This window comes from Semicossyphus pulcher, unplaced genomic scaffold (genome assembly GCF_022749685.1).
Source record: "Semicossyphus pulcher isolate SPU_LCO1_2020_fin unplaced genomic scaffold, fSemPul1.0.p SCAF_1, whole genome shotgun sequence".
Lineage (NCBI taxonomy): Eukaryota > Metazoa > Chordata > Actinopteri > Labriformes > Labridae > Semicossyphus > Semicossyphus pulcher.
In genome coordinates, this window is record NW_027211603.1 from 6,231,230 (window position 1) to 6,257,959 (window position 26,730).

At 41.7% G+C, this 26,730-nt stretch overlaps 1 protein-coding gene across 1 annotated transcript in view; it reads left to right on the forward strand.

Moving 5' to 3' along the window:
• luzp2 (leucine zipper protein 2) overlaps positions 1-26,730 on the forward strand; it is a 189,030-nt gene that overhangs the window by 113,485 nt on the left and 48,815 nt on the right. The window contains exon 6 of the mRNA XM_069657841.1: positions 26,431-26,493. Within this exon, the coding sequence (XP_069513942.1) occupies positions 26,431-26,493 (63 nt within the window). The remainder of the gene's footprint in view (positions 1-26,430; positions 26,494-26,730) is intronic.

Below are 26,730 nucleotides of genomic sequence, written 5' to 3' on the forward strand. Positions count from 1 at the left end.
TATTGTACGAAAGTGCCAAATGCCAAAATAGCCCCCGTGATAGGCGCTGCCATCTTGCGATGGTGACGTCATTTCGGAGCTAGAGACTGCACAGTAGAGATCGGCGGGTGGTGCCCCCGTAGCCACTTTTCTCTTGCGGATCGTCCTCCACTCTGCTAATCAGGAACAGATCGGCTGCAGGAGCCGTATTTGTCAACAGAGCTGTCAATCATCCTTTTTACAGCATCAAATAACTAATTAAAAATACACTTGTCAGAAAAATGAACACTTGGACGTAAATCAGCATGATAAGAACTAACTATAATGACAGAAACCATGTTTGAGAAAAAATTATCTGGCGTGTATTTTGATTTTATAGTTTGACTCATGTCCCATCTATTAACATGGAGGAGGCGGGCTTTATGACCTATATTGCAGCCAGTCAGCAGGGGGCGCTCAAACTGTTTTGGCTTCACTTTTAGGGAGTTGTCGTGTCGTCCATCTTTTTATACAGTCTATAGTCTGAAGCAGATATTAACGGATATGGAAAGTTTAATGACTGTAGTGCAAGATATAGAGCTGTCAATCATGGTGTTCGACTCTTTTTATTGCGTCAAATAACTACTGCTGCTTACTGCTGCTATAGAATGTATGTAACGTTAATTATTTAAAACTATGAAAAAGCTGTCGATGAGTCACTCAGTGGAAATGGAGTTACCATCGACAGATTTAAAAGTGGTTCCAACGTCACTGCCAGTCGCCTCAGAGCAGCCAACAGACTAGAGTAACGCTTCCTGCTATCACACCGCTCAGTTTGGCGACTGTGTTTATTACGTTTGCAGGCTGCCATGCTGTTGTTTCAGCAGTTTTGAGCAGTGCTAATTTATGTTTTCAAGTAATGCCACAGAAAAAACAGCCCCTCTTCAGCTAAAAATAAAAGAATATACATAAAAACTTTTGAATATTTTCACATCTGAGAGAGTTTTGATTCAACTTTGTCATATGTTGCGGTTTGTGGTGCTCTTGAAATATCCCTCCATATAACAAACAATGTGTGTAATAAATTGTTCCCTTTAACTCAGACTGAAGGTATTGTTGTCTTATAATAACATTATTCCGAGTTATTATTCTGAGCCATGGGTGTACAAATCCCTGATAGAGCTGAAGTGAATATCTGTAAGCCACAGTATCCTGTCTTTACACCAGTATTAGTTTTTAAAATGTTTTTTTATGTTGCACATCACTGTGAGTTGTGATTTGGTGTCAGCGGGGAATCTTTACGGCCGCAATCCACTGTGAAGTCATCATCAATGATTTGCTTTCAGGGCTTATTATGAGTATTTTCAGGGAGAAAGATTTACAGACAGACTCGGATCCTGCTGGCATTCATCAGATTCTAACGGAGCATTGTAATAGACAGCTTTGCCACACTCCGCTCCGCTCCACGCTGCTGATGTTTTTCAGGCTAAAATGGCTTTCCGACACTGTCTTCCTTTCATGTCTTCCTGATGTCATTTAACCGGCTAAATGGTGGCAAAATATCATGCAGCGGGGCGTTTACTGGATCTCTCTGCGATGATCTTACGGGGACAAAGTGACAGGAAGGTGAATGGAGGCAGAGAACTGACACCTTATCATTATGTGCGTCGACAAAGACAAAGCAGATGAAACCATTAAAGTAAATACAATCTCAAAGGTATATTCTCGAAGATTTTCATTTAAACAAATGTCTGTTAAGTCACTATCTATCGCCGAATGAGGTAACACAATGGTGACTGAGCCTATGGCCCACTGATGAAAGCCTTTGCATTTGCAGTGTTACAGACTGGGTGAAAAAAATCACAAGCGGGGCCCAGTTAGTGACGCGTTTTCCATCAGCCAGCAGTGGTTGGTCTGCCAGAGAGGGTAGGCGGAGCTAAGCGACTGCTTTTCCAGTCTCTGCAAGTGTTGCGAGTAAACACTAATCTACTATGGCCATAGACTGTATAAAAAGATGGACGACACGACAGCTCCCTAAAAGTGAAGCCAGAACAGTTCAAGCGCGCCCTGCTGACTGGCTGCAGTATAGCTCATAAAGCCCGCCTCCTCCATGTTAACAGATGGGACATGAGTCAAACTATAAAATCAAAATACACGCCAAATAATTTTTTCTTACAAGTTTACTTTTAATTAGTTATTTGATACTGTAAAAAGGATGATTGACAGCTCTGTTGACAAATGCGGCTCCTGCAGCCGATCTGTTCCTGATTAGCAGAGTAGAGGAGGATCGGCGAGAGGAAACTTAACTAAAACGATCACTACAGTCACTGAAGTTTCCATACCTGTGAACGTTAACCTCAGACCAACACAGAGAAGCTGTTCTGCTGTTAAACACACCGGTGTGCTGGATCCTTGCTGTCTTCTCGGTAAGTTAAGTGTGTGTTTGGGTTAGCGGAAGTGGCTACAGCGGCGCCACCTGCCGATCTCTACTGCGCAGATTCTAGCTCCAAGTGATGTCATCCATCTATATATACATCATTGGGCTGAACAAACAAAGAAAAGATCGATGACTACAGATACGTCTTCAAAAATAAGTGAAAATCCAAAGAAAAAGAAACAAATTGGACGCTCAGATGAAGCAAATAGTCTGAAAAGGAAAGCGACCGTCAGCGAGGAAAGTCAAGAGTTACAACCGGAGCCAACCGTGGACGTCACACATGCAACACTGTCCGGATATCTGGGAAGTGTGCTCCCGCAATTACCGTTTATCATCATAGGTGCCGCCAAAGAGAACGAAACTGAGATCTTCGAGATTACAACTTTAATATTGTGGTATTGCAAATTGTAGTTATTACCCCTGAATGATGGCATAAAGTTTCTTGTTTGTGATCTTCAGAATGTGATGAAACCGACATTAAACACCAACATTTAGAATGATGTGATGGCTGATTATAAAAATATAGCAGATGCACAGATTAAATTTACTAAGCAAAGGCAATGTGTACCGTAACACATTAAACCCAGTGTCACCTTCTTTCTTGGCACTAAATGTCTGCACTTTCCGTCTTATTAAACAACTTAACTATAATAATCACCAAGCTGCATGGCCTTGAAAAATAACTGTCCACCTCCCTGCTCCTCAAGTGCATTATTCAACCACTCTCAACACCATCAAGACTCCGTCGGGGACTTTTTTCCACACGTATGATCACCGACATGCAATAAGAGCAAGAGTTTGCAGACAGAAAAGGAGCTTTCAGTGAAATGGGGTGAGGCGGGTGATGACAGGTGATGTCACATTTTGCACAGAACAGACAGGTGATGTACAGCCTGATCGTCCACTGTCGCATATCAGAGACAGCAGACCCGACTTTTTACGCAAGAGCAATGGTGTACCTGACATCTGGCAAGAGTGGGAGACTTTTTTTGTGAATGAGAAAGCTGTAATCTATCATTGCCATTGAACTGAAGTGCAGCAAAATGTTGGATTTACCTCTTATGTTACTGCCTGCTGAACTCTGCAGGTATTTCATTTACTGACAATGTAATGTAAGCTGGTGCTGAGTTTTTGGCTTCATCAGCAACTTTATAATGGTACACAGTAATACTTTGCAATAGATGTGTGTCGCTTTTAAGCTTGTGACTCCTTAAAACAAAGCAAAGTCCATTTGCTGCCCTTGCTTGCATGTTGCAATGGTCTACAAATGTTAAGGTGATGAAGTTTTACAGGCATGATGATTTCAATTTATCCAGTTATTCACTAATGCAAAGACTGAAGCCACCTTTTTTGTGTCAGAAATATAGTTCAGTCTGACAACCCTTGTTTGTAATAGTTTGAGATGTTTACTGCACTACCGTGTTTGGTGTCCGACCTCATCTCTCCTCGCAGATTTGTTTTACATGCAGAAATTTGTAATGAGCAAGTATGAGCGCAGTACCTGTGCGGGGCAGCAGTGGCAGTGACAGAGCAGCGAGAGAGACACTGGAAATCTTGCAGCTTAAATAGACCACCACATTGGAAGGGAGTGCTTGTCAGGTGATTGTGGAGAATGACGCATGTCAAGTGTGAAGTCAGCGCAGGTCGAGTTGCCTGCCTGAACTAGCTCGCAGGTGTCGCTCCATTTTCTTTCTCGACCCTGTGCTGTCAATAATCTCATAACCCCTTGATATACCTTTTGACCCCTTGAACCCAACCCCTACAGCTACTTAGCTAAACTATGTACAGTGTCTTCCTTTTTTTCTTCAGACGTAAACTAGTAAAATGTGAACTAGTAAAATGTTGCCAACGTCCCCCAAAAGCATGTGGTGATAGATCTGTGCAACTGAAACCCATGTAGACATTAGTATGCTTTGGGCACTTAACATTAGAAGAAAGCACACATACAAAAATGGGGACTAAAAATGATACCTTAAAATAATTACATGATCCATCCATCTATTATCTATACCGCTTATCCTGTTCACGGTCAGGGGGGGCTGGAGTCTATCCCAGCTGTCATTGAGCGAGAGGCAAGGTTACACCCTGCACTGATCTCCAGTCAATCACAGGGCTGACACATAGAGACAGACAACCTTTCACACTCAAGCTGTGTCCCAATCCAGTGGCCGCAGCCGTTGAAGGCCGTATTTGAAGGCCGATTGCGATGCGCGTCGAAGGCTGTCCCAATTCGAAGGCTCCTTCAGATGTGGCCGACAAATGCGTCCTCCAGTTTTCCGGCCGCAAAGGATCCATCGGGTACATCCGCGGATTCGCGGCCCACCATATGCCAAGATGCATTGTGCGCTAATTCGAATGAATTAGCTAGTTAGCCCACTAGCTACCTGTTGCTAGACGACAGGAGCGCCGTTTGGTGACGCAAGGGTAGACCAGGCTCATTTTAGCTCGGCTTTGACAGTGTACACAGGCTATGAATGGAGCATCCTCCGTGGACCGCCTCCTTTGAAGGCTGCAGCCCGTGTATGGCAGCTTCAGCCTCACCCTCACATCTACGGGCAATTTAGAGTCACCAGAAACCCTAACGAGCATGTCTTTGAACTGTGGGAGGAAGCTGGAGGGAACCCACGCATGCAGGGGAAGAACATGCAAAATCCACACGGTGCGATGCGAATCCAAACGTTATTATATTCTCCCATCACCTCCACTCTGAACCATTTCAGTGTGGGTGGGTTTGATTTGCATTAACCAATCAGTAGGGACCAACGTATCCGCTTACATCTAATGTCAATGTAAGTGGAAACTTATACCTTACCTTGCACAAGTTCTGGTTTCTCTGGGTTTTAAAGTGGAGCTGAGGGAAGGACAAACTTCAGACTACAGACTTTGATGTTGGGCAATATGCAGCGTCTATCTTGTCCATAGCGGTCGCCTTTGTTGTTATAACTCCTCCTTGGTTCAAACACACAGCTTGACAACTCCTTGACAGTGTCGTTAATCCCACATGTGGCGCTGATCGGTTGGACCCAGGCAAAAACATCAAGCAAAATGTACAGATAATATGATGTAGAACTATTTCCCCCCGTACCGATGTGGATATACATGAACAAGTATCAGCAAAAACTCAGTTCATCCTGACTGCTCTCACTGAACTCTAGACGCTGGGACGGTATGGGCATTTCATTTAGATGCAAATAAAATCAGGGCAACAAATCCAAGTGTCCTAGGTTGCTATAGCAATATGCAAACATGGCGCACAGTGTGGAAGAAGCACAAGAATCTCACAGACATAAGCTAGCCAGATGAGCCCTCAACAGCCCGAGCAAAAACTGACACAAAAAGTTTAACTGCCAAATGACCGTCAATCAGACATCAGAGATAACAGCCAGATCTGTCCTGCACGCAGCCAAGAAATGAAGATAGAATTTAGTAGGAAACAAACATTGCTTCAATCAACATCTATTGATGACATTTTATGGAGCTGATGGTAAGATGGAAGTAAAAGCCAAATGTGCAAGGGTATGATCAGTAAACTTAACCTTTGATTGGGAGTAATATATCATAGAATCGAGTTTTAGGATGTGTGCGAATCGAAGGCCGATGAGTGCACCGTATGTCCGACAGCCTATCATCCTGCTAGTTCAGTGTCAGACCTCTTTCTTTCACATAATCCCTTTCCATGTCTTTCACAGTGAGCATGTTCTTGTAATTTCTGACATCATGCTCATTTCACACACTTTCCAGCATCAAACCAGCTCTGATCTAAGCTTCCTCCACATGGAGCATTGATTCTTTCTCCACTGAGATCAGCATGAAACTCAAAAAGCTTGTAAGTGGATCTGTGTTTTTCGCCTTTTCATTGGACAGCTTAGAGTTTGATTGAATGTGGCTCTGGGGTGAGCCAGTGGGTTAACAGATTGTGGACCTGTCTCTTCTACTCAATCCGTGTCAAAGACGTGTTCAGGAGAAAATTCACATTATTGTCTGCTAATTTGAATCAAACACCCGACAGCTCCTTGAGCTACTCTGGTGATGCTGCTCTTTTACTGTCGAGCCGGGTGAAGACGAGAGAGAATGGTTTTGTTGGAATCATGGAACCACTTTTTACTGTGTGCTGCATTAAATAAATGAGTCTAGAATTCAAGCTAAAGTAATGAGTCAGTGTTTGCCTTCTAGCATCACCAGGAAGCTTGTTCCAAATGGGGAAGCACTCCCACTGTCTCCTGCAGCACTGTATAAGGGCAGTGCTGAAATCACTGCTGGAGGAAACAAAATTATCGCTACATTTCTCAGTTTATAAAATGAAAATGGGGGAAATGGGGTGCAGTTCAATGCAGCTGCAAAATCTGTATTTCTTCTGGTCACCAGCTAGTTGTTGGCTTTGAAGAGCAACAGGCTGTCTAAGCTTGGATTTGTAGTCTCCACCTTTGCTTGTATTATGAACTAGCAGCAATCTGTTTTATTCTTATAGCGCAAAAACGTATTAACATATAGAGTAGGTCTAGACTGTCTAGACCAGAGACCCAACATTAATCCACCACTGAACAAGCACTTAAAACAGTGGCAAGGACAAACTGCCTTTTAAGAGGCAGAAACCTCGAGCACAACCAGACTCATTGGCAGACGGCCATCTGCCTTGACCGGCTGGGCCGAGACAGTGAGAGAGAGACAGAGTGAGGGACAGGTTTTGGTACAACCTCAGGTCAGGTTTGACATATATCAATAATAATAGTAGTGGTGTGCGTCAAGCAGGTTGACAGCAGCAGGTGGTCTGCAGGGTGTTGTGGACAAGGATACATTTGACGTTGGCTCGGTTAACTTGACTTAACTTGGCTGGTTTAAGGCCAAAAGAACGCAGCAGAACAAGGCTGCTGTTGCAGATGCTAACAAGCAATGCATCCTGGGACATGTTGGCAACTCTAGCTGAGCTCTATGAGCAGGAGAACTCAGCTATCTCTGTTGGTATAGCACACACCCAACACATACCACATTCACATTAAAGGTGGGAACATTTCCTTTCACTGTATTTATGGAGGGCTGCACGGTGATGCAGTGGTTAGCGCTGTCACCTCACAGCTAGAAGCTTCCTAGTACGAACCCCAGTCCAGGCGAAGTGGGCCTTTCTGTGTGTGAGTTTGCATGTTCTCCCCATGCATGCGTGGGTTCGCTCCAGGTACTTTGGCTTCCTCCCACAGTCCAAAGACATGCTCATTAGGTTAATGTGTGATTCTAAATTGCCCCGTAGGTGTGAATGTGAGTGAAAGGTTGTCTGTCCCTGTGTGTCAGCCCTGTGATTGACTGGCGGTCAGTCCAGGGTGTACCCCGCTTCTCGCCCAATGACAGCTGGGATAGGCTCCAGCCCCCCACGACCCTGAAGAGGATAAGTGGTATAGATGATGGAATGATGTATTTATGGATTTAGTTGTTGTCCTGTTTGGATATACTGTAGGGTTAGGGTGAGGGTTAGGGTTAGATATAAGCGATAGTAGCATTATGTATAATGTAACCTCAGTGGATTCTAAAGCGAGTGTTTTTATGAGATGGGTTAGGCTCATTGACGGCTTATAAAGTGGGCATACAGTAGACCATGCTAGTGTCTTAAACCTGCATTCTGTCTAATGGCCAGCAGGGGGCGTCTACAATGGTTGCAAAAAGCAGTCTGATTGTATGAAACAAGATATTAAAATGGGCCTTCTTCTCCCTCGATTTATTACTTCAGTAAACATTTCCTAATGCATGTATGATCTCAAGTTTAGCCCTTTGACAGGTTGCCACAAACGGGGGCTGTCAACCAGGATACAGAGGTAACAATGCATATCAACCCGTCTTTCAACACGTTCAGTCCTGGCTGCGATAAAAAAAACAAAAATCAAGATGGCAACAGCCAAAATACAGAAGGCTTTAAAGGGGGATTTCACAAACCAATGGGCGTTGTCGTGGTGACTACATCCGCTTCTTTTATTTAGTCCATGCTTAGACTGCGACACTGTCATCTATAGCAGAGGCGTCTAGAGGGGCTGCTGTGCTGGAGATGTTTTCTGGCATTGTTGTTTGTTAATTCATTATCAGCAGGGCCTCTTATGCAAGAGATGACGTCAGGGTGAGTAACTTTGTAATGTGCTGTTTTAATTAGAACTGATAACCTTAAGCCAGGGAACAGCCAAATATAGTAAGGGCTTATAAAATCCCTGCATGAGAACTAAACATTGGGTCTTCCATGAGCACAGAGTTTGTACACAGTGAGTAAATGTAACAGAGCCTGTGAGAGGGGAAAAGCCTATTTAGAGAATATGCAAACCATGAAGTACAGTAATCCTGCACTAGCTTGTCTGTGTTGAAATCTGGAGTAGCAGGTAAACCTGAAAGCAGAGCGTGCTGGTTCAGTGTCTCCAACAAGAGGGCGTGTTCCTACGGGAGAGCCGGGGGGGCGGCTTCTATTCAATCTGCATTTCCTCCCAACACTGCCAATGTGCTGTAATATGCAAAAGACAAATTACCGTCTGTGATGCAGCCAACACAGCAATCTCCTTTTATTTACAGGTAATATTTCTCACTTTCAGAATTCCCATATTATTCTCATAGCCTGGGATTGTCCAATTACTTTGAAACTATAAACCATTTCCTAACAATATTAGCAATCACAGGAACAAGTCTCTCATCTATTGTCGCCCTGCACGTACAGCCGAGGGGAAGCTTCATATATAATGAATTGTTACTTCCAAAGAATATTCCACATTTAGCAGCACTTGCTGTTCCAAAATGTTCCCTCTTACACATAGAACTCTTCGGATCCTTAATTGTCTCTGCAGTTTCATATGAAACAATCAGAAGGAAACATTACATTTTCTGTTGTGGGTAAGGCAGAACATAAACTATCACAGCCTCATTTTACCATACAGCCGATAGATACAGACTTCTGAGATGAAAGATGCTCTCATTCCCTCTTCTGCAGCTTTACAATGCATATAATGAGTGCAATAACTGCAGATACATGAAGTTCTACTTGCTCCAATCACTGCGCCCTGAAAGGGGACCAAACGTCGGCCAAGTTTTCAGTGGTCGGGAATTGCAGTGTGATTGTGTGATGTACAGGAAAGTGGGAGTATGCTTTTCATATCTTACTTTAAAAGGGCTTTGTGTTGGGACCGCTGCACTGAGTGACTAAAGAACCTGGTTTTTGAAACATTAACACATCTTATGACATTTATTATGTTGGCTAGGTAGCAGCTACAAGCCAAACCAAAGCCAACTCAATCAGCCCAGAGAAACCAGGGGACTCCCAACTAGAGTTAAGAGGGCCAAAGCAGGGGCAGGGCAGGCAAGCTGTGTTATACTTCCTTAATGTAATGTTAAGTCTCCTTGTTGATTTTTCCGACATATTCAGAGTCATTAACTTTCAAGATTTGACATTAACGTGAGTAGAGGCTGATTAATTCAGCTTTCTATTTCCCTGTAATGCAGAACAGTGTAAACAATGTTACTTAGGCTATAACATTCTTTTTCAGACCTGGAGATGATCTATTTAAAGATGAGCGACAACCAATCGACTACTGGCTTAAACTAAAGACCGCTGGTCGACTAGGACAATCTTAACTCCTGCTCAGTCCTAAAAGTTTGGGATTAGTTGGACAATGGACCCGTAGGATACATATAAATGTTGTCTCAACAGCATTTAAATGACTTCATTCTTGTTGAAAGAAGATCCAAACTCTTTGAATTGTAGTGAAAGGACTTTTGAAAGGACTTCATATTCTTTACAGACCCACAATTTTAAAACGTAGTCTGCTTTAACCTCAGCGTCTAGACATCTTTTGACCTGCAAATCACCAGTTCAGTACTTTCTGTGATGTATAGTCAAATGTCCCTATTTACACAGTAGGAACTCTGACTGCAGAGCAGACAGCCTGATTTTAGCAAAGAGGCTTTGATGATCCAGAGTTTAACATACTGTCGCATTTTGAAGCCATCAGAGAACTCCGAATCATATCGACCCTCGGCTGCACACTGAAAGTGAGGTAACAATCAGCCCCAAAGTTCCCCCGCCATCACAGAGACGCTTCTGTCTGAGCTTTGCGTCAACTTGAAGTGAAAAATTATACTTCCTCATTTGCACTGTGTGGGATGTCTGTCGGGGCAACTCAGCCACCTGCTGGCAGCTCCTACATTTATGCATAAGTCTTTGAATTTCTTCTAGGAGTGGGATTAAATTTGTGTCACTCTCCACATTGTTTTGCACATAATACCAAATTTTCACCCTGTGCGGTTTCATGGATACTGGAGCTGAACCCGAATCATAGAAACTTGTTTGAGAGCGCTACAGACAGGCCGCATGTGTTCAGGGGACTGGTGTCATGCTGTCACTTAGCAGCTTTGCCTTATTCCACACAGCCTGACTGGATATTGATTTCTGGCCCTCGGCTTCCAGACAAGTGACCGGTTTTCTGTGATATTCCGCTGTGACATTATAAATTGGATGGTGCATTTTTTATACAGAAATACATCCAAGCCCTACAGGACTTATGAAGGCTGCCGTTTTAGATATTTCTTGTTCAGAAACAAATATTTTAGTTTTGCGTTTTATTTTATTTGGAACAGTGCCATGTTACTACGTTCTGTTTGTCTGAAACAAACAGATTAATCTGATGGCGTCCCATATAAAGACATCAACCATGAAGCTACCATTTCCACGTTTGCCTAACTCTTCTTCTACATCACTACGGAGGCTGTGCTGGACACTGACAGCTGGACCTCCAGATCATGGACCAGCATTAGAGGAGTAAATGACTCATGAATAGACTCATGTCCAAGCATGCAGATTGTGTGCCTTTGCTCATTGAAGTAAAAATTTTGGTTCAATGTGACTTTGTAATTGGTAAAACTGTGAGATAATTATCACTTTGTTTTGTTTGCACAGTCGCGTTTACTCAGGCTGAAGCTGGAAAATGGAATGACATTGATATTCAAGTGAGGTAATGATGATAAAATATTGGCCATGCTCCCATCTACCAAGATTTATCGTATCCCGTGTAAATCCAGCGTGAATGATTACGTGGAAACAAGACTGAAGACAGAGTCATCTAAAAGTGTTACCTGTGAGAATTGGCTGTCTTGGTATTGTCACACGTTTTTCCTCTCCTTGTTTGACAATTATTGAAGCTGTTTTTAGTGCTTTTATTTTGCCGTCACAGCCAGAGATAGTCATTTGTATTTCTGCTATTTATTTGACGGAAACACATATTTATGTATCCTGTGTAAATAAACCACACTGATCATAAATGTAGACTCAACTTTTTGAGTCGCATACATCCTCAGGTAGTCTATAGAGCATGTAGAGCTTACAAAGGCTATAATTAATATATAAAATAACAAAATTCAAAGATGTGAGAGGCGTCGCTTGTAGCAATGAACCTAAGAAAATGAATAACCAGCTTCAGCTCATTGGTTAGTGAAATGGCCTGCAATTGACTTAACAGTACATTACCTCCTTAGCCCTATAATGCAGACAGACACAGTAACAGACGACCTGCTGAACACAGTGGAGTGTTAAGAAAAATCAAGATATGTGTTGGTGGGGACAAAACACTTAAATATGGTGAATATTCAACATGCAATTGCAAGGTTGCCAACAACTCCGACGCCAAGTGAAAGATAATGTTGCTCCATTTTCTGAGTCAACATCAAAAAATGCTGATATAAAAACTTTTTTATGCGGCCCCCAAGTGGCCAAAAATATCTTGCAAGTGTAAGCTTTTAAACCCAAACTGTGTCAACATGAGCAAAACTACTTCTTCATGCCTCTTCTCTCAGGGTGCTGTCACACCTAAAGTTTGAGCCGAATCAAAGACCAAATTGTTACTATGTTGCATTTTGTCTCGAGTTTGGTTTGTGTTCAGACGGCAGCTTTTACCAGCGGACTGAAAGTTTTGATGCGTGAGGAAACTGCTCTCTGATTGGTCAGAATTTCCACGTGGGCAAACTCCCTGATGTAAACATGAAGGGAGAGCTTTTTCTGTTAACCGACATTTTTCCACAGCTCGATCTCCTTTAGTTTTCACTGAACAGTTTGAAAACCTCCGTTTTCTTGTGCGTTTCCACAAGCATTTGTGAAATAGTTTGGTCACCATATTTCTGTTAGAGCCCTCACCTCGTCGCTCCCCCACGTCTGACCTCTACTCATCTTGCTGCATGGCTGCATCTCTCTCTGCAAGTGTCAGCATCTGTTAACAACCCACAATGCACAGTGTTTTGGTTTGCTTCCTATATTAGGTCCTACTTTAAGTCTGTTTATGTTCTAACCTGAATCGAACCAGGCCATGGTTCATTTGGAAACGGACCAGGTCGCATCTTTTCTGGTGGAACATGGTCCGGTGGTTTGGTCTGCACCAGAGTTTGAATGCGTGTTCTCACCTGTCCAAACGAACCAGACTTTCCGAGTACAGTCCCAAAGTCCGGACTAAAGTCGTCAGGTGTGAAAGCAACCTGAAGGACTATGAATTTTCTTTGATATAACTATTACTGTGAACTGTCTTTAATGACAATAAAAACTTATTTTACAATTTTTGTCTTAAAACAACAAAATATATTAGTTAAGTTATTTTTCGTTCTTACATATCGTTCACTTTGGGTCCTTTACACAGTGTTGGAACAACAAGCACAGCTGTGATTTAAAACTCAATTCAAGATGATGGTGGTCACATTACGCTGCTCACTGATGACAATAAGATCCTTTTGCTGATGCACCATCATAACTGAAAACACAAAGCCAATCGTGTTGACTTCTATTCTTTATTTTCTGCTTGCAAATATTGTTGTGTAGCTCATAAACAAACAGCTCAGTTCTCAATGAGAAGCAGCGCCATTTACATAATGAGCACGGCGACAGGAATTGTTGTCACATCTCTTGACATCACCAGCTTAGTGCCTCACTTAGTACATTCAATTAGTTTACTTTCCATGTGATGTTACATGACACCCTTGTAAGCAAGAGGGTCATTAGGCTGTTGTTAAGTAGAAGGAAGTAATGTACTGTCTTACTGTACAGTACACCGTAGTGAGACCACATCACACCCACAGATGCTGCCGTTGTTATTCCAACTCATGTTATCAACGTTTCTCGTAATGAAACAAACTGAACAGAATATTATCTTTTGGTATCAGAGCAGAAGATTTTTTTAAACGCCATTAAGCATAATCAATACTCACATCTTCAGCTTATTGATCAGGGCAGTTTTAAAACCTGAGGTATTTAAAAACTTTGTAGCCACATGAATGCTCAAACCATTAAATCAGTTGTCCATAAATGGTTCCAAACTCTGATTTGCAATTACTCCTGAGCAATTTTGGCAAAGTATCAAACCCAGGCCTTCCCTTATGTTGGACAATTCTGCATACAAAGTTCAGGATGTAGCATTTTCAAATGCCAGTACAGGAATTTTGAAATGTTGGCTATCTTTACAACATAAGCATCTTTTATTGCCTTGATCTGGGAAGCAAGATGAGTTTCATTTGCTCGGGTAGATCGGTCCAGCCCCCTTCCTGTTTAGACAGATATCCACCTGCCCTAATTCAGGTCAGACCAATCATAACTGTTTGTCTAATATAGGGCAGGTTGAGGCAATAGGCTCGTTCCAGATGACTGCCGGCTCGCCTCGACAACAGGCGAGAGTTGCCAATTGCAGTCGGGGGAGGAGTCATAAAGTCAGACGCTTCTTTGTTAACCAACTTGCAGCTCGCCTAGTCGAGCATCTATAATACAAACACCTCACTGCAAATTGATTTGAATAAAGTCTTCATTTGGTGTTGTTGTTATTATTATTTTAATTGGATACACAAGTTTGTATACCAAGACCTTCAAATAATTGCTCATTATATTTTATTCAGGGGTTTTGACAGTTATTTCAATAATATAAACACCATTGGAGATATGCATGTGTAAAGCATTACATTGTGAGTACTTTGTTAAAACAGTTCGGTGTCTGTCTGACACTTCATGAAGTTTAATGAATAATGATGAATAAGACAGAAGTCTCACCACTTCCTTGTGGGGGGTGTCAAAGCTTTTTCAGCCAGTAGGCGCTTCACTCAAACCAGAGCAAGTCGTTTCCCATCATGCACGCAGTTGTGCAGTCGGTGGAGAGCAACTTCAGCTCGGACAGTCGGACAACATTCTAACAGTCATGCAATGTGCTTGGCAAGGCGGCGATCGATTCTGCACAGGCCTCGCTCATCTCGTACGAGCCTATTTTCTCAAACAACCAACAAAGTGTCGAGTGGGCCAATGCGAGGCATCATTAGAGCTTTTTGTTCCGCCTTATATGCAGAGTACACAGCAATGCTTTTGACCGATCATGGATGTCAGAGTTTGAATCTTTTAATTTGACATGTCATCACATTGAGTGTGAAAGGTTGTCTGTCTCCGTGTGTCAGCCCTGTGATTGAATGGCGACCAGTACAGTGTGTACCCCGCCTCTCGCCCAATGACAGCTGGGATAGCCTCCAGCGTCCTGCGACCCTTAAGATGATAAATGGTATAGATAATGGATGCATGGAGGGATATCATAACATCAATTTGTATAGGCATTCCTCCTATTTTACAGTTGTAGTGCATTACTTGACTTACAATTGACACTCAGCATAAGAGGCTTCACTATCATTGTTTCCATCGGACATCAGATTGTTTGGCCAATTTTATTTAATTCCGCTGAAACAAATGCGAGGAATGCTAATGATTCCGATGGCCAGAAAACATTAGTGTTCAGGTGGGAGGGTTGGTGCAGGGATGGGCTCTATTATTATGCTGACAGTAATTCAGTCTACTTCACATGGAATATTTCATCTCTTCTTTGAAACGCCAGGCGTTCCCAATTTCCCTGCGAAGATCAATAGAGTTCATCTTATCTCTCTTCTCCGAATAGCCTGAAGCCTTGTCAAGCATCTTACACAACTACTCAACAGCTATTTGATGAGGGATGGGGAGAGGCAATATGTATAAAGAAAAACTAATCTGACACATGTGGTCAGGTCAAATGAGGATGTGGGCAATATTTCCATCAAAGCAAAATCTCATGCATGATAATAATAGAGCAGTGCATCCAGACTGACAGACACCTAAAACACTCTGAAAAAGACAGATAACTTTTTACTCTACTGTCTGCAGCATGGAGTGCATGCTGTAATAGTTTTATTCAACCTATGGCAGCGGTGGAGGAAGTAATCACAACCTTCATTTAAAGTAGAAATACTGCAATATCAAAAAATACAAGTATATGTCCTGCATTCAAAATGTATCACAACCATATTAGTGTCGAATTGATGAATCTTATTATAAAAGTAAAAGTGTTCATAATTAAGAAACTCGCCCTGTTCGTGTTCTCTGACATACTATTTGTTCAACTGATGCGTTAATATGTTTGTAGCATTTTGCTGTTAAAGTTGGTTGAGGCGAATAATTCCATTCAGCTACTGTTGGGTGGTCATATAAAATGACTGCTGGTAAAATGTGATGCATTATCTATACCAGTGCATCCTGTTTTATGAGCTCATATGCTTTGAATGTAAAAGGATGATCTGTAGAGGAAGTGATAACCACAGCTCACAGTTAAATGTGGTGGAGGGAAAGGACAATGCTTTCATCTGGACTGTGGTGAAGTAGGAGTATAAGGTCATATCAAAGAGAAAAATAGTGATGTTAAATACTAGTACCTTTAATATGTGCTAAGGTACATTCATTACTTTACACCAGTCTGAGATTAGACAAGCAAATTCACTTGATACATTAAATGCAGTTTAGACTTAAAGGCTTAAAGATTCAAATAATTATGTTTTAAAAATGTCTTGTGTGTTTGAACTATGCTTTCTGAATTAAGCTGTCTTGCTTTACCTTAAAGTAATAATCTCAAAGATTTTCATTTGAATAAATGTCTGTTAAGTCTCTATCTATCTCCGAATGAGGTAACACAATGGTGATTGAGCCTATGGCCCACTGATGAAAGCCTTTGCATTTGCAGTATTACAGACTGGGTGTCTGTGGCGACAAAAATCACAAGCGGCGCCCAGTTAGTGACGCGTTTTCCATCACCCAGCAGTGGTTGGTCTGCCAGGGAGGGTAGGCGGAGCTAAGCGGCTGCTTTTCCGGTCTCTGCAAGTGTTGCGAGTAAACAGTAATCTACTATGGCTGAACAAACAAAGAAAAGATCGATGACTACAGATACAACTTCAACAATAAGTGAAAATCCAAAGAAAAAGAAACAAATTGGACGCTCAGATGAAGGCAAACAGTCTAAAAAGGAAAGCGACCATCAGCGAGGAAAATCAGATTTGTGGACGTCACACATGCGACACTGTCTGGATATCTGGGAAGTGTGTTCCCGTAATTACCGTTTAACACCATAGTGCCGCCAAAGAGAACGAAACTGAGATCTTCGAGATTAAAGGTTTAATGAATAATTACTTTAATGTAATCCTGGAAAGTAAAACCAAACCTTTTGATGAGCATTAGCAAAATTAAGAATTGCTGTAGCTTCCTCCCGTCCGGATCTTTACAGTGTAAAGATGTAACACCTTGTGCACAATTATAGCTTTTTTTGTAATAAATAAAAAAACAATATATGTGGCATCTATCTAGACAAACTATCTATGCTATGAGATATTGACAAACCACATCTCAGTCTGCGGGTCTGCAACCTCATATGCAAATGAGTGAGTTAAGAAACAGCTAATCACATGATGGGATGTACATCTAAAAGAATAATGAATAAACTAATTTAAGGTTGGAAAAGCAGAAGGCTGAATGTCTTCTGGGGACAGGAAATTTTACAGATATCTTGGCTCGTGTCTTGCACTTCAGTATTTCTCCTTAATGTTCTGGCACAGTTATAAGCAAGAGATTATGAGATCATAGCTAAACAAATTAGAGCAATGTTTGATCGTGCAGTGTTTCGCTCACATGTACGCCCTCTGCTTGGGTTCATAAAGCGGTCCAATATCTTACTCGAATGTAAACCGAGAGCAATGACAAGTATGTGGAAATCTTCCAACCACTAGACCACCATGCTTCCAATGCATGCCTCATGTATACGATGATGTGTCAACACAATGAAACGGATACGAGAAAGCAATCTATTCACTTATGTATAATCCCCCCTTTGACCTAAAGAGTCCTTAAGAAACTGCCAAGACGCGCTCAGCTCAGGCTGCCAAAAGCCTCCTCAGATGTCTGGGGGTATGTCATATTTAATAGCTCATCCACGCTGAACGTTTGCTTTGCTAATGCAAGTAATTTATTTAAAACGCGTTCAACAGCGAGATAACTGCCCCGCCACTATTTTCCTGTGATGTGAGTTTATTTTTTCTCTTGCCTTGAGAAAGCAGACAAGCCTGCTGGATGTACAGACAGAGACTGTAATTGATTATGTTGTGTGTGGAGGCTGCTCATTAATATATGACAGAGGCTGCCAAATAGAAAGAGCCCGGAATGGGATTTTATTCTATTATATTAATGCACTTTTGACCTATAAGTAAGATCAAGACCCAGGCTGAAAAGTCAGTTGACTTTATCTGCAATTCACAAGTACCATTATGGAGACCCTGTACATAGAAGATCCCCTGGGTATTATTTTATCCTAATTATTTATGATTAAGTTTTAGGAGTTCATATCTGAGCTGACATTGAACGACAGGCCAAGTTACTGCTTCTTTTCCAAAGTACATTCTGCTTGATCAACCGCCCTCATTAAACATGGCTCATGTCAAAACTTAGAGAGCAGAAAAGTTGAGCAGCAATTCTACATGATTTTAATCATTTGAGAAATATTCTAAAATTGCTTTGTGGCTCGAGTCTTTCCAGGTCCATCTGTAGGGAGACTGTTTTTTTCTCTCTAGCCAGATTTGTATCAAACATCACTCCCACCACTGTGACTCAACAAAGTGAATAAGAGACGCACGCTTCAAAGCTGTTGGATTCTTTCATAGCAAATCTTTTAAATGACAAGACAGGTTTAGCGAGCTCCTTTTCTTGGGTCTCATCCAGCAGAACGTATGCAAAGTAAGTCATACACGAGTGGTGTGTTTCCCATGAACCATCAGTACAACAGCCTTTGTTCATTTGATACTGCTCGGGGTTAAAGATGCAGCTTTCTCTGCCTCCACTGCTTCTAGGTGTTGAAGCACCTCTTTCTGAAGAAACTTGTAAAACATAAATCTCTTAAAGGGGCAGTATCTTTTGAATGGATTCTCATATTTTGCATGGGTTTTGGCTGTTAATTGATCACAGTGAAAAAGCGAAAACTGTGTAATTCTGTGTTTTTCCAGAATGAGGAAAAAAAGGTTGCCTCTGAAATGGGCCGTTCAGAACAGCTGCAGGTTTCTACGTAGAACCTTGCTTTCGCCTAAATCGACCAATCATTATTCACCGTCATTCACCTCAGGCTGCCTTCTTGCACGAGCTTGTGGTAAAGTCGTCGTCAAGATTTCAACTTACCAGTCTGATATCTCCTGGGGAATCTGGCTCGTGCATTTAAGGCAGAATAACCGATCCTAGAGCAGCCATGTTTTCTACAACTTTGGAGAGACAGTGCAGTGTGGCCACTCCAAATACTGTCAGCCAATCGTGGTCAGAGACAGTTGATCCAGGGTGTGATCTAAGAGCAGTTTAGTGGAATTTATAACAGTGTGATCCAGCAGTGAGCAGTTTCTAATCATGCAGTGCAGTGAGGACACCGATCTGTGTGTGGTACTCATGCTCTGCCCCTGACTCAATAGGGTCACGATCGCTCCTGTATTTCTGTGAACAACCTTTATAAAGAAAGCTGGAGGTGATCCATGCGTAGTTTAACAGAGTTATCATGAGCGCAGGGAGGAGACAGACGTTAGGAGAGGAGCAGATATGACACAGATGTGCTTATGTGTGTGTTTTGATGCTCTGTACCTGAATCAGTAACATCGCGATCTGTCCGTATTTTTCGCGCACAGTTAAAGTATAAACATCGTCTCCACAGGCTGTCATATGTCCATATGCTGTGTAGTTCATATATTTCACAAACACAGAGCTGTTGAGGGGCATGATCAAACAAAGTTTCATATCACGTCATGTGATGCGAAGCCAGGGTTGCCAGGGTTGCCAGGTCCGCGGTTCCACCGGAGTTGGGCTACTTTTGAAGAGACCGGAGAGCAGACCGTTACCGTTGTGCCGTTCCAATTAGCGCTCCGGTGCGATCCTACCCCTTTCAGAAGCTCTGTAATCCAGCCTGAACTGCGGTGTCTTTTTAGAGTAGTGGGCCTGCGACTGGCAAGTCGATTTCTTTCCTCCCACACACATTTATGGTGGCCTGGCAGCCCACTATGTGGGCATATTTGCCAGAGTGTCCAGATTGCCAGTCCGAGCCTGGTCGTGGCTCAGGTCTAACCTTTGAATGGCAAAACGGCTTGTTCATTTCAGGAGGAAGGAAATGCTCCGAAAAATAATTTGATTAAAATATGTGTACAACTTTGAAAACCAAACAAACTTCACGAACATGATTCAAAAACAGAATGATAGAAAATTGATTGTATTGCTAAAATATGTGTTTTCATAACTAAACCGAACCTTTGAAAAAACTTTGTGATCTTTTTCCTTTAATTAACATCCAGTATAAACAGTGTCGTCATGTGGGCTCAGTTCATTTTGGCCTTTAATTGACAAAAATTGAAATAATGAAGTCATATTTTAACAGTTGAGACGTGAAAGCTGTCAAAGCAGCGATGCAACAGAAACATTTTGTCATCTTGGTTTTTCCGTCTCCACAATGAAGATTATTGACCTTTTAAGCTGAAATACGTTGTGACAACTGTGCCCCACTTACACCCCTGAGTGGTGTCAGGCCATGTGGCTGCCATGCCCAGGGTGACCCTACAAGTAGAAAATAAAAATGTCAACTCCAACCGTACTATCAGTGATTCGTTTAAACTTAGTAGTTGCAGAAGGGGCAGGAGCTGCATGCACGGAGAAATTGAATCCGTTTAAGACATGAATATGTAATTAGGCAGAGCTAATGACACATTTACACTCCATGGTGTTAATGTGGGAAAGTTTTGACCAGAATTAAATAATGAAACGTGTTATCACAAGGCTAAAAGGAGCCAACGCTGATGTGTGGTGAAGTGAGAAAGCTGACCTAGATGGACAGTAAATATCAACACTCGGGGGCTGTCGACACATCAGCGCTTTGAAAGTGTGAAAGTAATTCTGGTGAGTTGAGCCAGATAGGCATGTTGTGAGTGCAGATGTCCACTCGATGGTTAGAGATTGCTGTTTATCCCTGCGATTTTGTTATTTACTTTTAATTTTATTTCACACAACTTTTATTGTTCATTTATGCAAATCGTGCTAGAGATAAAACTAAACGAGATGTGCATTTAAGATCCTCTCATCGTCATAACAACACGAGCAGCGCATTATTCCTTTGTGTGGTTTGCAGTCAAAGACACCTCAATAGTCATGGATCTGTTTTGTAGTGTGTGTGTGTGTGCATGATTTTATCTAAATGAAAAAATATGAGCAGCATGTAAATGTGAAAACATTCCTATATGCCCATGACAGCACTGTGAAAACAACAAGTGAAGACATATGTGGCTCAGTGTATCTAATTTGGCATAATGCACCGTGACACATAAGCTCCAGAGGATCTTATTTGCACTCTGAGTGCGCCCTGAGGCTTAAATACATCACATTTTATGACAGCTGCCAGTTCTACACGTCCTCGAGAGGTGGTCCGTCTGTACGCATGAGGGAGGTGAAACAGTAAAGGACTGATTCTCGGCCAGTTTTGCCCCACTGAATCTCACAACAACAGCATTCCCAGCTCGTTACCTCTGCTCAGTGTGCATGTACTGTACTGTATAGTGCACTGTACAGGTGTGAGTGGGAGTGAGAATTGAATTGCAAAGGAACGATTCAGAGGCCAGAATGTCTTGTGTGTGAGAAACTGCCACTTTTTAAACTGAATGTAGCTTTTTGCTGCCTGCAAAATTATGGTACTCTCACCCTGTAGCTTGTTTCAGCACCATGTTCAAGTTTCTGTGGCTGTTTTATCAGTTGATAGTAGCTCAGCCAAGGCTTTCAACACTTTATGGATATCATTTTAATGCATTCCACTGTGTAAAAAACAATCTTCAGTCAAGTCAATATATCTTTAATAACGTTGTATTACTACAGCTTAGTCTCAAAATTTTGATCACTTAGGAATTTTTAGTTTTTTATCTTTTATTGATATTTACTAGGGGAGGTATCTTCACAAGTGTTTTTTGGCTTCTAACCTCTCCGGCACAATGTTAATTTTTTTACTAATATTGTTATCGTCTCTTTTTGTATGTGTGTTTATGTGCAAATAAAATAAAATACAAAATAGTTATGTGTGGCTGAAGTATATGTACTGTCCTAAAGAGTAGACGATGCTCTCTTATCTGGTCTCTAGTCTGAACCAGCTGGTCATGGTACAAGCCACTTTGACAATAATATATGTCATAGACTTTATATAGGAGTAAATGAAACCGCTAAAGTAAAGCCAATGCCTCAAACATACCTTAAACCTTCCTTCTAATTGGCAGCAGTGAGGTGCCAATTAGATTAGCTGTGAGGCAACAGCGCTAACCACTGCACCACCGTGCAGCCCTGGTCAACTCCATTGGTGGCAAAAAGAAGTCTGATTGTATGAACCAGAAGGTAAAATGAACCTACTTCTAAATTGGATTCATCAGCACAATAAACAGTTTCACATTGCCACCTGTGATTGACTAGCCCCTGACATGGCAGCCTCTCAACCAGGATACAGATGCATCCTAATCGTCCAATAGGTTTCACTTCTGGTTTAAAAAAAAAACAAGATGGCGACGGCCACAATGACACACTGCTTCAAAAGGGGGGGTTCACAAAACAACCGATGGCGTGTAGGTGGCTACATCCACTTGTTGTATACTATCTAAATCTTAAGTTGAAACGAGTCTAAGGGTCTAAAGCCAGGCTAATGGCTCTGTGATGCTGTACTTTGGCATAGCAGTATTTTGAGCAAAATGCTAAAGCTAGCATTACAACAGGCTCACAATGTCAATAATGCTGATGTTTAGCAGCTATGCCATATTCACTATATAAGTGTAGAGTGGTAGCTTGCTAACATTTGCTTACTAGTAATCAGGGTTGTCTGTAGCCTACCAATTCTAAAACCGTAGCAATACAACCAATAGTTGCTGAGACATTCCACTGAATACATTACCTCATGGTGTTGCTGAAGGGATCAACAAAGTTAGTTGAATACAACAGCTTTGGAACATTGCTTTTTGTACACATTTTAGTGTCAACCTGATGACTAGTTGGATATATATTTTGATCTCGACCAAACAACCAGCCATGCTAACCATGAAGCTAGCATGGCTGATGATATGTGACAAACTGATTGAGTTGCAGCTGTGTTGTGAATGATTGTCATTCAGTATTAAGCCCTAATGCAGTCAGTTTGTGCCACGACACAGATTGAGAATTGTGGAGGTGGTGTCATCATTTATAAGTAGATGTCAAGGGGCCAGCTGGTGGATGCGCAGTACTCCTCTCCATCTGTATCCACACTGTCCCCGAGCTTCACAGCCAGCTCGACACCTAATAACATTGAGCTGTCTCCAACATCAAGCAGCAAATCTATCACCAGAGCACAGCGACATAATAGCCAAATGTGTTATCTCCACCTAAATTAATTTAATGCACCATTTATAAGCCGTAATTGCTTATGGCAGTATCATATTTTCAATAATGGCTGCTACAAGTGGTGTGACGTGTTGATAAAAACAAACTTCACTTGCACTGCAGCCAGAATCGCACCAACTGCAGCTGATTCTGGAGAGCAGGCTGACATGCAGACAGACTTCCCAACTGTGCCTGAAATGTGTTGCAATAAAAAAGTCTGTTTCAAAAAATTACAAAAACTTGCTGTCAGCACTCATGAATATTCCCCAATCTGTGTTGTTAGATCTGCTTGTCTTTTAATTCTGATTCATGAAAACAGGAAAACATCTGATTTCTGATTTCTGGTTTTTAAACATCCTCCACAATCCCAAAAGAAAAGTAGTTCATATTGTTCATTCTCTGTTAATTAACTCTTGAGGTTTTAGTTCTCTCAAGTTTTATGAAAGTTTAAATCGTTTTTTCCCTGATTGTCGGCATGATAAGAACATCACATAAGTGATTTTCCTTCCTTTATCTGATATTTGTCATTTTAATGAAGTGCATTGTGTGGTCCCAAGCCGACTGTTGCCCACATTGTCATACTGTGGCATGAAGATGAACTGTTTATAGCCTGTTCCACCCGTCATCTCCCATGTGGATCTGTCCAGGCCTGCCTCCCACAGAGCCCACATTGTGATGAGGTTTTCTGGTCCATTCTCTGCACAGTTAGCAGATTACTGCCTCTGAAAAGCCCAGAGACAGCACAGTCTTGGCCTCGCTCAGGACCACCCTCCTGGCATCAGCCGTCATGCTGTTTCAAAGTCTGTTAGATCAAACTCTAAGCCCATGCACTGTAATCCTTCACATGCAAAACATGTGGAAAAGTAGTTGCTGTGGCATACACTTGTTTATGTAGCATACTGTTTGTATGTCTAAGAAGAGCAACAGCCAACTTCTTATGCATGGTTTCTATTTCTGTTCTCTGGATAGTAGAGTTTAGTTGTCTTCGATGAATATTCATTGCTGTCACTTGAGTTCTGCTGGTTGGGTTTGAAGAATAGACCCTGAGCTACAGGTAATTAGCCCATTGATAAACTCATTAAGAATTTGAAAATGTGCTGCTGAGTCGATGAAAAGGGTTAATAAATCTTCACTGGTTCTGTTGATGAAGTTGCATCCAATTACATTTGTTTCTCTAGATAAAACAGAAGTGACATCAAGCTAAGTAAGGTAACAGTGGAGGCAAATTCCTGCCATCCAATATGAGACCTTCTTTAGGTTTCCTGAGCCAATGGGGTAACTTTAGTCCCCTTATCACCCTAAACATTTGTTAATGCTTAATGCGTGATATTTCCCCTGTACTTCAGTTACTGTGAATGTCAGTGAATGTCTTTCTATCAAATACAATGTACTGTAAAATCCAGAATATAAATCGCACTGGAATATGAGACGCAGACGCTTTTGCGGGCATCCCAGATGAATAAAAACGTGTATACAAGTTATTTCAACACTATTTTAATTTATTTTTATGTTAAGTGTCTTTGTTAGACACACCATATTTAAACTGACTGTTACATAATCCCTTTTGTGTCAATATTAGATACTCAGGGAAACTGCATTTTGTGATATAGTAGAAAAACCAAGGAAGGCCCCTATAGGTTGGAGGTAAGGGGCGATGGAAGGGCCAAACAATGCAGAAGCTGCAGAAGAGGATTGAGTCCCATGTGAAATCGACGTGTTATTGTTTGAATCTACCCATGTTCATATTCTAAGAAGCAGTGTAAAAATTCTGCAGGCCTGCACCGAGCTGTTGTAAACAATTTTAAGGATGTATATGCGAGTGTGAAGTGAATTCCACAGTTTGATGTTTTCTTTTATTTTTATTTTTTTCACATAGCAACATAACCAAGCGTGCCCTCAAACACCCTCATGCATCATCAAATATCATCACCATATGTATCATTTTTGTTGCATACATTATGTTTAATAGTGCAGTTTGTTGTCTTTAGTGCATAGCACTGTACTGTGTACTGTACCTTTTGCAATGTAATTACATTGCTGCGACAGTCAGGCTTGTTTTAAATCACAGCAGAGACATTCTGCCTCCAATGACCTTCTCTTAACTGCCAATGCAGGAGACTGCACAATTTTAGTTCTTTTAGACCGCAGCCAAGCTTTTTGTCATGGTCCATTGTGCTGTTTTATTGGGTCATCTTGAGATCTGGATGGGCACTTTGGGTGGAACGTTAAGTTGGTTTGAGGCCAATCTTACTAACAGATCATTGTCAATTAAAAAGGAAAATCCCTTCCCCTCGAATGCTGTTATTGCCCTTAGACCCCATTCTCCTGTGTTTTTACATGCCCCTCTTGGTCATTGGCCGACTTTTCTGTCAAATATATTGTTGTGCCTTTGACTCAGACTGAATTTACACATAAAGATCCCAGTCGCATTGCCTCTTACACCGAGGCTGTGGCTGGAAACCCCTGTGTTGGCTGCTGCCTTCCCTAATAGAAACCGGGGCTGCACTGTCGATACGGTGCTTGTTTCCTTAACGTTACATTAACTTTTAGCCTCTACATCTGACTCTGCTACACTGACGCACACTGGACTACTGTCTCTTTTTATTATCTATATCACAATGCCAACTTTTGCACACTTCCATGGAATCATCTTGCACATTCCTGCACTAACAACTCTTCATTTACATAACAAAAATGATATATTGGACATATTTTTTATTATATTCTTTCGTTATTATGGTTTATTCTGACAGAAGAGTATGGCTGTTTTTCGTTTGGCACCAAATTACTAAGACAAATTCCCCAGATCCCCATGTAACCTGGACAAAATCATTATGATCTCATGTAAATCATTGTAAGACACTGTAAAGCTTTCTAGGTCACGAATCACTCTCAGGCGGCCATATTGTTTTTAAAACTGCAGCGAGCGTCTTAAATGGCACAAACAAGAAGACCTATGACCTCTGCTCTGGCATCACTCCACCGGCTGCCAGTCACTGATTGTGAGGCTTTACTGATCACGTTTAAAGTTCACTGGGGGTCTGGCCCTGAGCTTCATGTCTGACCTTTCTGATGCCTGTGAGCCCGAGTGCACTTTCAGATGCTCAGACAGGGCACTCCTGTCTGCTCCTCGGTCTCGTCTCAAATCAAGAGGCAACCAAGCACTTGCTGTCAGAGCTCCTCAACAGCCAAATGCCCTGCTGGTAAAACCGAGGCCCTCCGAGTCAATAGTTCTTTTTATAAACCCGGAGAAATGTTAAGGGAACATGCAGTGCAGAACACAGAATAAACACCAATGGCATCACTTCTTTCCCTCTGTTCTCTCTTTCAGAATAAGAGCTTGAAAAATAAGCTGCTGTCGGGACACAAACTTTGTGACGCCTATGCTGAAGAGGTAAGGGTTTTCAATCAGTACATTCTGTTTTTATCACATGCATAATTATTTCTCTGCTCCGGCTACTTAATTGTTCATTGTTTGCAGAATAGGTGCAATTCACGATAAGATGCAGAGAAAAATTAGGTTCTCTTACGAGCAAAGTGATGTTAGCAAAATACTAATTACTGTACTAAATGAGAACTGAATGCAGAAATCACCATCAATGAAAGTGAAATAAGTGTTTTATTACTGTAA